Source organism: Artemia sp. Qi Xiang Cuo, chromosome 3 (assembly GCF_049724085.1).
Source record: "Artemia sp. Qi Xiang Cuo chromosome 3, ASM4972408v1, whole genome shotgun sequence".
Classification (NCBI taxonomy): Eukaryota; Metazoa; Arthropoda; class Branchiopoda; order Anostraca; family Artemiidae; genus Artemia; species Artemia sp. Qi Xiang Cuo.
In genome coordinates, this window is record NC_142796.1 from 46,971,346 (window position 1) to 46,984,601 (window position 13,256).

General features: G+C 35.5%; 1 protein-coding gene across 6 annotated transcripts in view; it reads left to right on the top strand.

Moving 5' to 3' along the window:
- LOC148954185 (nonsense-mediated mRNA decay factor SMG9) overlaps positions 1–13,256 on the top strand; it is a 53,623-nt gene that overhangs the window by 17,285 nt on the left and 23,082 nt on the right. For all 6 annotated transcript variants that reach the window (XM_089086963.1, XM_089086965.1, XM_089086960.1 and 3 more), the window contains 2 exons: positions 794–941; positions 10,927–11,075. In XM_089086963.1, the coding sequence (XP_088943089.1) occupies positions 794–941; positions 10,927–11,075 (297 nt within the window). The remainder of the gene's footprint in view (positions 1–793; positions 942–10,926; positions 11,076–13,256) is intronic.

Below are 13,256 nucleotides of genomic sequence, written 5' to 3' on the forward strand. Positions count from 1 at the left end.
TGAAAATAGTTTTTATTTCGGGTTATGTGTTTATTTTTCATAATATCAACAACGAAAAAGAAAATAATAAAAGAAAATTATCATAATAACCAAGATTAGTGAAAAAAAACTACTAAAATGTAGATTGATTATTTAATATATGTTAAAATTCATTCCTGAAAGTCTCAGGAATTTTGTATTTATTTACGTTTTAAAAGAAAAAGTTTAGAATGTCTTATGTTTTCAGTAAAGCGCAAATAGCGTTCTGGTCTGATTTTGTTTTGATGATCTATCGTTAAGATTTATTCCAACAATTTTTTTTCTGAAGCTTTTTGCAGTTTTTTCATTCCTTGTTGAGAATTTTTAGAAATATCTAGTTTGTACTAATTATTCTTAGGTTTGAAAGTGAAAACAAGCTGTATTTAGATTTGATTCAAAATTAAATATCAAACCTTTAAGACGTAAACTCTTTGGAAGCTGAAAATCATTCTGATGGTTTTGAAAAAAAAGAAAAACAAGATGAATACTAAGAAAATATATGCAGATGAAGACATGATTAGGCTTGGTTTTTTAGAGGCAACCATGCTCACGTGACTGATATTCCAATGGACAAAATTAATTGTATACATTAAGGTAATATTTGAAATTGACCCACATAAGAAGTAAAAAAAAAATATATAAAACTTGAAAATTGTAAGCAATAGAACATTTACCTTGCCACTGTTGTGTTTTGCAGATATATTCAATTCTTTTCGATAAATTTGTTAATTATTTAGGTGTTAGTTTATATGTGAGAATATTTTTTTTTACTTAGATTTTTGTTTCCTGTTCAGTCCCATGAAGATATAGAAAACAGCAATCATAAAACATCTGGAATTGATGTATACATTACCCCAGAAAGAATAATTCTTTTAGACTGCCAACCTGTTCTATCCTGTTCAGTTATGTATAGTGACATACAGGTAAAGTGTAAACAAATCCTATTATTAATGTCTTTTCAAACGGATATATTCATTAATTTGAACCTTTCTACCATAGTCACTATGACATTGGTTTCTTTTATATATCTATGCATAGTAAAAAGATAAACCTCATTGTTTGATAAGCAAAACTAGACAATCAACACAAGAAAAAAAAAGTAGCCACTCTCCTAAAAATAATGAAATTTTGAATCTCCCCTCACAACTAGTGTAAAAAATGATATAAAAATACTCGCTTTTGGCAATAATGCTATAATTTATCTAAAAATGGATTTTGGAACTTGGACTTCCCCTCCCCCATAAATGGCTAACCCTCCATAAAGGTCTTACTCCCTCCTTATTACCGAATCAGTGTCGCGGGTATGACCTGTATTAATTAATCATTCTTGTCTAATTATTTATTTTATGAGTAGAGCCAGATTATCCTATCGGCTATTTATTGGTGCATGCTTATTAATTCTCCTAAGTTTATTCATATCATACGTTTCATATTTTGTAACTTGCCGCAGATATATATATATATATATATATATATATATATATATATATATATATATATATATATATATATATATATATATATATATATATATATATATATATATATATATATATATATATATATATATATATATATATATATATATATATATATATATATATATATATATATATATATATATATATATATATATATATATATATATATATATATATATATATATATATATATATATATATATATATATATATATATATAAAACATATATATATATATATGAAGATTTGCTAGATGTTTTCCAGAGAAATTGCCTACGGATTTTTCTGGGTATCTGGCTAACTGACCGTATTTCAAATAGTAGGCTGTACGAAAAATATGGTTCAATGCCGTTTTCTAGGGCTATAATGAGAGAAAGGTTGAGATGGCTAGGACACGTTCTATGGATGACAGATTGCCGAAAATTGTCCTTTTCGGCCAACTGTCAAGGGCTAAACGGAAAGCAGGTCGTCCTCGTCTGGGGTGGGGGGATATCATAAAGAAAGATTTAAAGGAAATGAAAACTTCCTGGGAGAGAGTAAAAAAGGCGGCCTTGAATGCATTGGGACGGAGGGGGAGCGTGAATAGCTGTGTTGGCCTCAGGCGGCTTGGTGCTGCGGTAAGCTGTTGTAGTAGTAGTAGTAGAACTTGGTTTTAACATGGAATTGATTAGTTTTGTTTACTAATGATATATACTCGTGTATACATATATTTACATAAATATATATATATATATATATATATATATATATATATATATATATATATATATATATATATATATATATATATATATATATATATATATATATATGGGATTGAACCCTATTTTTCGTACAGCCTACTATTCGAAATACGGTCAGTCAGCCGGGTACCCAGAATAATCTGTAGGCAATTTCTCTGGAAAACATCTAGCAAATCTTTATCCGCTTTTCGGAGCGCCCATGCTTCAAAGCCATATTTGACCAGTGTAAATACTGTAGCTTTGAATATTCTAATCTTGGTTTTTAAACTTATCTTTCTATTCTTCCAAATTTTTTTTAACTATGAAAAAACACCCTGAGCCTTGGCTATTCTACTTTTAACATCTTCAGTGCTCCCACCGTCTTTACTAATAATACTACCAAGGTAAGTGAAGCTGGTCATCTGATCGTTCTTTTCATTACCCAACGTCACCTTTTCGTCTTCACTCATTCCTAGCTTTAGTGATTTAGTCTTCTTAACATAAATTTTCAAACGTATTCTAGTACCCTGAACTCGCAAAATCTCTAAAATTTCATTCATTTTGCTCACACTTTCATCTAGGATGCTTAAATCATCAGAATAATCTGAGTCTAGGAGAGTTTTTCCTCCCCAATTGATTTCGTGGTCTCCCATTGCCTTTCCAATGCTCCTTAAGTCAAAGTACCTCAAAATGATCCATAGAAAAAGGGATAGAACACAACCCTGCTTAACTCCTGATTTAATACAAAGCCAGCTGCTAACCGCATTTCCTACCTTAACCGCAGCAGTGTTATTCACGTGCATTGCACGTTCAACTAATCGATTTCACTGTATTTTCCTGAAGAGCTAAAAAAAGCGCTAGGTCCAATTTCTTCCGTGTTAACAGGTTATGCTTCATACCCCCTCCCGCCAAATAATACCAAGGCTGTACTACACTTGGCTGGAAGTTTGAACTATAAGTTGTCATTTTTTTTTTTGGCCGTGGCCAATTTTTTTATTGACCACACTGGCTATCTTTGATAAATTAACCTGTGAAATTTTGCGGTAGGCCTAAAAATGGATTTTAGATGCACATTGTGAGCTCCTCTCACTTTATAAGAGTAATAACCTTAACACACTCATTCATTTTAATTTGCCTAATTTAGTGTATATATGTCACTAAAAATAAACATAGAAAAAAAAATAATTAGACACTTTATAGGTACAACACTTTATAGGCACAAATAGTAAATTTGATGGGTAAGTGTTCTGATTTCTATGAATATCCTCTAAAATTGTATTCATTTAACTCATTTGGGTTCTATATATCTTATAGCCATAGGCAGGACACAACCCTGCTTGACTCCTGTTTCAACATTGCACCAATGACTAGCATCACTTTCTACTTAAATCACTGGCGTTCATAAAAGTGTCACTTAATTTCTTATATTGTAATGTTGGGTGCTGGTGTACAATGTGCACATATATTTTATAAGATCAACTAGTCTTTTAAGGCTTCTGGCTGTTCCAGACCAGTTTCTATTGCCTGTTGTGCTTTCTATTGCCTTTGTGCTTGGTATATTCTCAGTTTGCAAACACTGTCGTCTTGCAGCTACCAGATTGACTTTTTCAGATGATTTTCTTTGTGATTATTCAGCTCTGGCAATATTTAATAGATTATCCATATCTTCCAGAATCGAAATTTCTTGTTTTTTCCATAGTCTACTTAATTCAGTGGGATTATAAGTTAGGTTCTTATCCGTCTCTTCGGATTTGTCAATCCTCAATTTCAAAATGTTTTCAATGAGTTTTGATAAAAAAATACTTAAGTTACCGCTTTGCTTTTGCTTGCTCTCCCTTAGTTTTTGTTTTGGAGGCTTCCTTGGTGTTCCTTGACTTACTATAGTTTTTGTATTCTTCTGTGTTAGGTAGAATTTCCTATCTACTCCCTCTTGCTTCACATCTAACACTTTGTCTTCTTTTTCAGCTTTTAGTAGCTTCATCTGCACATTATTATCAACTTCACTCTGCTTCCCAGTAAATTCTGCTGAAGATTTTTGTTCTTCAAGCTTTTTACATATTCGTTTGTTATTGTTTTTAACTGCTCTGGAAGGGCTCTGCATACATTTTCCACTTTTTTGCTATCTTTCGTCTAATTTTTCAGTTGACTGTCAGCTTTTGTAGCGATATCCTCATTCTCAAACAATTGTAAACCAACCTCTAAGTTTTTGGTTGAAAATATACTCCAGTTCTTCTTGTCACCTTGCAGATGTTTTATTCTGAAATATTCAATTGCTCTCTGCAATTCTTGCAGTTGGTTAAGGTTCTGACTCCTCAGCAGTTCAGAGACACACTTTGTTTCAGTTATACCTATCATCAGTTCTTTTTTGGCATCCTCCTCCGATATTGTGGGAATCTTTATCAACTTTTGTGACATTATCCCCGTTCTTTGTAGTCCAATCGAGCTACTGTCATTCCAAAGTAACAGTTCATAAAACTTAAGCATAAAATTTTGTTATGTTAGTGTATTTTTGCCACCCCCTTGGGCAAGGTTTTACTTCTTGGGGTGGCCGCTAAACTGATGTTAAATTGTTTGTTTAGAATAAATCTCTCTCTCTCTCTTGAAAACTAGGAAAAGTGAACCAATTTGTGTAAAAATGACCTCATTTGATGTCTTAGTATGAGCTTAATAGATATGCTATTCATCTGATATTCATCTAAGCAAGATCGAGAAAGCAAGGATAGATTCAAAAACCTTAACCGTCAAATTGAGAAGAAAACCCGCCAAGGACTAAAACACGTGATTACTGAAAAATGCCGGCAGTGTGAGGAGGACTTTCGTAGGGGTAACTCACACCTCATGTTCAAACGGGCCAGAGAGCTGACAAACCGCAAAGAAGCGAAGTGCCTCGATGTCTTAGATAAAAATGGACACAAAATCACTACTTGTGCCGGAATCCGAGATCACTGAAATGAACAGTTCCAGGAAAAGCTTAATCTCAAAGTTAGTCCAGATACTGAAGTGCTTCGAAAGTTCCCAGCACACAGAGATGAAGAACAAACCCCACTTCCCTTAAGGTCAGAAGTAGAAGCTACACTCAAATCCTTCAAGTCAAATAAGGTTCCCGGAATAGACGGTATACAGTCAGAACTTCTAAAAGTGGAATCTGATATCGTCGTTGATCTGTACCACAAAATAGTAACAGCTGTATGGGAAATAAAATACTTCCCCGAGTCTTGGTTAAAATCTGTCATAGTGCCCTTGCACAAGAAAGGATCTAAAAGTAACTGCGAAAACTACAGACCCATATCACTTACTTGCCAACCAGCTAAAATTCTTACGAAAATTCTCCTTGGTCGGATCAGAAACCTGACAAGACACGTAATCCCTGAAGATCAAGCTGGCTTCCGTCAAAACCGATCCACCATAGATCAAATTTTTGTGATCAGACAAATTATTGAAAGATACCTGAAATTCAGGAAAGACCTATACCAGTTGTTTATCGATTTCAAACAAGCTTTCAATCTAATTTGGCGAGATGGCCTATGGCCCATCCTGGCACATTACGGTATTCCCACTGACATTATTGACATTATCAAGAGCATGTACGAGAAGTGGAGAAGCATGGTGCAGACCAGCGAAGGCTTTACTGAAGAATTCTCAACCTCTTCAGGAGTGCTGCAAGGATGCCTACTCTCCCCCACTCTGTTCTGCCTATTCCTGAATGTTGTACTGGCACTGGTGCCCAATGACACGGGAGCACTCATGAGTGGACACCTCTTTGACATGCCTGAATACGCCGATGACATTAATCGCCTAAACGAACAACTAGAGGAACTGCAATCAAGCGCTAACGATATTGATCATGCAGCTAGTTCCTTTGGGATGAAAATCAATGCTAACAAGACAAAAGCCATGAAGGTAACGCGGCATACAGATACAGGCCTTAAATCCAGCAAAATTATGATCCCGGGGGAAGAGATCAAGTGGGTTGACCATTTCATTTACCTAGGACGTGAGCTGACGACCACAAACGACTCCTCAAAAGACATTACACGACGCCTCGCCCTTGCCTCAGCATGCTTCAAGTCATTGCGATCGATCTGGAAAAACAAACATCTGTCGCTGAAACTAAAAACACGCCTTTTTCGAGCTCTTGTGGTTCCAGTAGCAACGTACGGAGCAGAGACATGGACCTTGAAAGCAGAAGAGAAATGCCGGTTGGAGGCCTTTGAAAAAAAATCCCTCAGGAAGCTTGCTGGCATGACCTACCTTGACCGAATATCAAACGAACGGCTATTGTCTTCGCTCAACTATTCCCAGACCATCATGCAGACCATCCAGCTCCAACAGCTTCGATGGTTAGGCCACGTTCAGGGGATGTCCCCAGCCCCACTTCCAAAAACTGCGTTTGAAGGAAGAATTGATGCCTCCCGCCCAAAAGGACGACCTTCCAAGTGCTGGAGGGAAAACTTTCCCAGCCACTCCCTGTCAGTACTCTTTCGGACTGCAGCGAACAGGGAATCGTAAAAGAAGCTCTACCATAGTTCAGTCAGAGGAGAAGCCCCGAGTCGGCTCATCCGGCCGGATTGGGGTTAAATAAGTAAGTAAGTATTCATCTGATAGCTTTTTTCACAATACTACTAGAATTACTGATACGGCTACTTTTGTATGCCCGTGATGAAGTCACTTTTGTCTAATGTTGAACCTCATAGTTTTTTTTACATGATGTCATAAATTTACTGATTGAAATAGAATTATTCAGTTCTATTTTGCATGACGTCATCAATCCATTATTTGGAATAGAATAGCAACTAGCTTTCAATATATGCACAACCATGAATAAGGAAATCTAAAAAAAAGAAAAGGAAAAATGAACAAAGCTTTTTGAAAAGAGCTTTTTGGTAGCTAGTACAATATGAGCCACGACCCATCAAATAACACGTTTTGGGTTTCATTAGGAACTAAAATTGCTTTAAGAAGGGACGTCATTTGACGTAGAATTTCTTAAAATTAAAAGTTGGATTCCAATTAATAATATTAATCCTCCAAAATAATATTCTCTGGCCTTTCAGACCACTTTCCAATCTATCTCTCCTTACCCTCCCTACCATCTACTCAACCCTGGTCCAAGGTTTTGGATTGTCAGGATGTTAATTCAGCCACAAATGGTTTTACCCAGGGACTAAGGGATCTTATCAGTTCAACCTTTCCAGTCCGAAATCAAACCGAAAAACTACCCATATACGCCCCTGGATGTCCAATAGCCTAATAATCTCTTCATACTGTAAAAATGACCTATATAAGTTAGCCTGCAAAATCAGTATCTTTATTGACCTCACTAATTATAAAAATTACAAAAACTTATATACCAAACTCGCCTGGGAAGCAAAAAAATTATTATTATTCGACCCAATTTCAGTACCGGATACTTTTAATAATTATTTCACTAATATTCCAAATGCTTACTCCTGTTCCCCCTCCCAGTTAGTACACCCTAGCAAGAATTCCAGATCCATGTTTTTCTCTCCAACTGATAGTAAAGGGGTGCTTCAAGCTACTGAATCTTTCTCTAATAATAGTACACCTGACTTCTTTGCATAAGTAATAAGCTTCTTAGGAACGTATCTTCCTATGTTTGTGAACCCATATTGCAAATAGCAAAACTGTCTATGACCAATGGAGTCTTCCCAGAAATAATTAAATCGGCAATTGTTGTCCTGATTCATAAAAAAGGCGATCCATCTGAGATAAGTAATTATCGTCCAATCTCACTTCTTCCAGTTATATCTAAAGTGCTCGAGGGAATTATCTTCTGACGTCTTTCTCCCTTTTTATTTGGGATTCATCCTTCAGATTTGTTGATTTCTCCTCATCAATATGGCTTCCGTTCCAAATTTTCAACTGCTCATGCACTAATCGACGCCACACAGTTTATGCGTTCCCAACTTGGTCTTAAAAATACTGTATTGGGCTTATTTCTGGATTTTTCTAAGGCCTTTGACATGGTAAATAACTGTGTTTTATTAAGTAAACTCAACAACTTAGGGATTCATGGAGTTCCTTCCTCATGGTTCGGCTCTTATCTCTCTGGTAGAGTATAGAGTGTGTGAGTCTGGGCGGCGTGACTTCGCATCCCCTACCTGTCCGGAGGGGCGTCCCACAGGGCTCTGTTCTTGGTCCAATACTTTTTCTCCTTTATATTGATGATTTGTTTACGGACCTGGGTCTATCAGTGCACCCAGTACTTTTTGCTGACGATAGCAACTTTTTCATCACCGGCCCTAATTTACCATCCGTCGTCACCTCTACTCAAATCCTTCTGAATAGAGTACATGAGTGGTGTCTCTTTAACTGCATGACCATTAACAGCAAGAAAAGTCAGGTTGTATTATTTTGAACCCCTTAAAAAAAAAATGAAGCTCAGCAAGCCCTTGGCCTAAAATATTCCTTCAATCTTCTCCCGCAGGTCAAAGTTGCCAAGTTTCTTGGTGTCCACATAGACTCCTCCCTATTATTTGCAACACATGTTTCCTACATCAGAGCCATAATCTTGCGACAGGTAAGTATGATTAATCGTGTGTATTATTTTCTTCCTCCCGATATCCTTGTCACCCTTTATTACTCTTTTATTTACCCATATATCTTATACTGAGGATCTGTTTGGGGCAACACTTATCCTTCAGTTACCAATAAATTAAAACCTGCCCTAAACCATGCCGTCAAAGCAGTTTTTCAGCTGTCCCAACTATATCCTACTCAGGACTTGTGCTCCGATTTTGGTATTATCCCTTTTGAACAAATCACCAAAAAATTAAATCTATCACTTGCATACTCCGCTTACCATAAAAATCTTCCTCCCCAATTATTATCTTATTTTAATAGTAATAATTCTGAAGCCCTCTGTCTCCGTTCATCCAACCATTCCTTCATTGTCCCCAAGTGTGTCTCTAGTTCTGCCAAGCGATCTCCCATTTATAAATCTATTCTTCAATGGAATATAATACCCTCCAGTGTCAAGCTATCCACAAGTTTTTTCCCGCTGTATAACATTGTTACTAAACTTTGATATTATAATTCTCTAAATTTTAATCAATTTACTTTAATTTCCTGTGTTTTCCCTTTCTTTTTTCTTTTTTGTTTTTTTTCTCTCTCCTTCATTTTTCAATTTTTGTTGTTATTATGGTCCTCAACAAGTTTGCTTCCAGGATCTTTATCATTATTGGTGTTATGTTTTATTTTTATTTGAATAAATTGAATTGAATTAAAATTCTAATCTCGAGATGCTTTTTGTTCGTTTCCGTCCATGGAAAATTGCCTTGGAACGTTCCACTTACGATCGATGAAGTCTACCTCCAAGTTTCTTCGGCTATCCCTTCCATGCGATATGGTCAGGAAAAAAATACATTGAGGAGACATTGCTCATTACTACAACAATGCAGTTACCGCTACAAAAATGGTATTTTATTCAGTAGAAAAACAAAGTATTTTTGGATGTTTTTATCTGGTTTGAGCTTCCTTAATATGGTATGACTTCTGAAAAATGTGTTCAATCCAATGAGTTGCTCTCTTTTTGAATTTAAGATCGATGTTTAGTGATGAACGTGATGAATCTGAATCCGAAGTGAACGTGCCCAGGTAAATGTTAGGGTAATGGACTAATTTCGAAAGTCCGCTGTATATCTTGATTTTTTTTTCTTTTTTTTTTTAAATTGAAGGTACAAACAAATGGTATTTTTAAAACCTAGGGGAAGAGGTGATTTTTTTCAATAAAAATACAAAAAAGTTTTTTTTTCTAAATCCTAAGGAGGGACTAATATAATCTAGGAGAGGGGTAATTGCCCCCCCCTCATTTGGCGCCCCTGATTATAGGCATAAATAACTAGATTTCTACAGTATAAGCTATGATATTAGTTCTTTATTTCGAATAATACTAAAATGTGCTTCTAGAATTACAAATTTTATATTAGTAGGTATTGATATTACGGTTGGTAAAACCAATGACTTTCCTTATAAATCAGTGTGACCTTTTTGTATTTTGCTTATTCAGTTTGCCGGTACTAAAGTAATATTTTTATTTGTGTTTTCAAAAGTAGCTACTGAAATAATAGGCTAAAATTTTAGATATCGTGGCTGGTGAAAGACTACTGAGGGGTTTTTAAATTTGTGTTTTATATTCCGTAGGCTACTTAAGGACTTTAATGCTCCCACAGCAACGTTCTGTTTTTTTTTGTGTTGTCAGTAAAGCGCTAGTTTTTCATAATTCTACTAATATAGGGGATTATAGCAAGTCTCTACTTCCATCAGAAAACTTGTTTTTTAAAAAAACGAATGTGTTAAATACATCTTAATAAGGAAAACAGGCATATTTATATCTTAATACATATAATCTATAGATGTAAAACAGTGGCGTAATTTTCGTCAAAATCCTGCGGGGGGGGATACTTGGATCCAATTTTCCAAAATCAAGGGAAAATGAAAAATGAGCCATTTAATACCAAAGAGGTAAAGATATGCTAAAGATTACTGACCTGTTTCTATGGATGCTTGAATTATGCAGCCTTATATTAGTTTTTACAGGATTTTTGACGAATACAAACTTCAGCTGGGCTGGGGGGGACAAATCGAGGTCAGGGAGGGGCAGTTGTCCCCCTGATCCATAGCAAATGACGCCTCTGATGCGAAGTTTTAATTTGCCTATTGTGGTTACTAATTGTGTGTTCTAGGCTGAATGGGAGAAAAAAATAGGATTCGAGTTTGGATCTACAGAAGCAGGCGCAGAAATGAACTCTATCCAACTTATTTCATTTCTTTTATCTGTTTGTCACGTTTTGCTCGTCGTTCAAGATTGGACGGTTGATCTCAATTTACTTAGGTAAGGTGTATTCTCATTATTTGCGTTCAATTGTTATTCCGTAGGGTTTACGGCATACTGAGGAAGGTTTGAAATTGTAACAAAGCATTAGTTGAACTTCAACGGGAAGAGTAGTGAGGTAATGGGAGAAGGATAGGAGAACTTCTCATGTTAATAGAAATTTATGTTCGTTTTGAGTTGAATGAATGGTATAAGCCTAGAATTGGGGCTGCTGAGAAGGAAATCTGTTAAGAAAATAATTCTTACTTCATAACATGCAGAATAATTGTAGCTAATACATTTTGACTCTGGTTCCACAATAATTTACACCCCCTCCCCTGAAATGTGCAAATATATAACCCTAATTATATATTTCCTATTTGTTTTTCGTTTCTTATTTTCGTCACCATTGATTCAATAGTGAAATTGCCGTCAAATATATAAACTGCAATTAATCCGCATATTATGAAGTAAGAATTATTTTCTTGACATGCTTTCTTCTCTACAACCCCAATTCTAGGTTTATACCGTATACACGTTTATTTATACGCATAGGAGTTGACGTCACATTCATATGCGTTTCTTGCTGTTCTGTTTCCTTTAGTAATCAAAAAACTTTTTGCACAAAATACGTTTTTAAAAAAAAAGTAAAGAACTCCATTAAACCAAAAATGAACAAAAATAGAATCAAATAATCTACCAAGCATACAACTACACCAAATCAGCAACAGTAAACAATTGAAACGAAAAACAAACAGGAATTAAAATAAGTCGAACTCAAAACGAGGAGAAATTAATCTGAGTAGGGTTCTAAACCCTACTCTGTACTTTACTGAAAAAAATTCTAATGAAACTGAAAAAATGTCAATTGTCAGTTTAATATACATATGCTGATATTTATTTCTTAAAATATTAATTAATTTTCTTTTTCTTCAAGTTATAAAAGTGAAAAAATTTAAAAGAATTTTTTTCAGTAAAGTTCAAATTATATTCTGGCTTTTAGAAAGCGTGGGGTTTAGAACCCCACTCAGATTAATTTCTGCTCGTTTTGAGTTTGACTTATTTACTTATAAAAAGTAAATAAGTTTGACTTATAAAATTTTATTGGATGTTTTTGGGAAATGGTGGGCGTGGGAGGGGTGTTAGTTTTCCTCCAATCACTTTTGACTATTAAAAAGGGCACTAACCCTTCGAAGTTTCCAAGTTTTCGAAGCTTCTATGACAACGCTCTCTATAAAAACCTTATATGCCCCCAGAGACTGACTTACAACCCTTGCCCTGAGGGGTGTGTGTGTGTGTGTGGGGGGGGGGGGGGGTATCATCTTCAAAGACATAATATTCAGAACTTTCGACTACGTTGAAAAAAATGGCTATCTCAAAATTTTGATTGGATGGGTTTGGGGAAATGGTGGGCGTGAGAAGGGATTAGTTGCCCTCCAATCAGTTTCTGACTAGCCTATTAAAAAAAGGCACTAGCCCTTTCAATTTCCAGTTGAATGAGCCTTTTTTGAAGTTTCTACGACAATATTTTCTATAAAAAAAACTTATATGCCCCCAGGACAAACCTTATAACCATTGCCTTGAAGGCTGGGGGGGATGGGGTTGTTATCATCAAAAACCTAATTTCCAGAACTTTCATCTACGTTGAATAAAGAGGCTATTTCAAAATTTTGATTGGATGTGTTTGGGGAAATGGTGGGCGTGAGAGGGGGGTTAGTTGCCCTCCAATCACTTTCCACTATTAAAAAGGGCATTAGCCGTTTTAATTTACAATCGAAGGAGCCCTTTTTGAAGTCTCTACGAAAAAGCTTTCTATAAAAACCTTATATGCCCCCAGGGCATATCTTACAACCCTTGTCCTTAGGGGTTTGGGGGGTTTGTTATTCTCAAAATCATATTTTACAGAACTTTCATCTACGTTGAAGAAAATGCCTATTTCAAAATTTAATTGGATGTGTTTGGGGAAATGGTGGGCGTGAGAGGGGGGTTAGTTGATCTCAAAAATCACTTTTGACTATTAAAAAGGGCACTAGCCTTTTCAATTTCCAATCAAATGAGCTTTTTTGAAGTTTCTACGACAACAGTTTCTATAAAAACCTTATATGCCCCCAGGTTATAACTTACAACCCTTGCCCTGAGGGCCCTGATCATCCTGAAAGACCTAATTTCTAGAACTTTTAACTACGTTGAACAAAATGAATA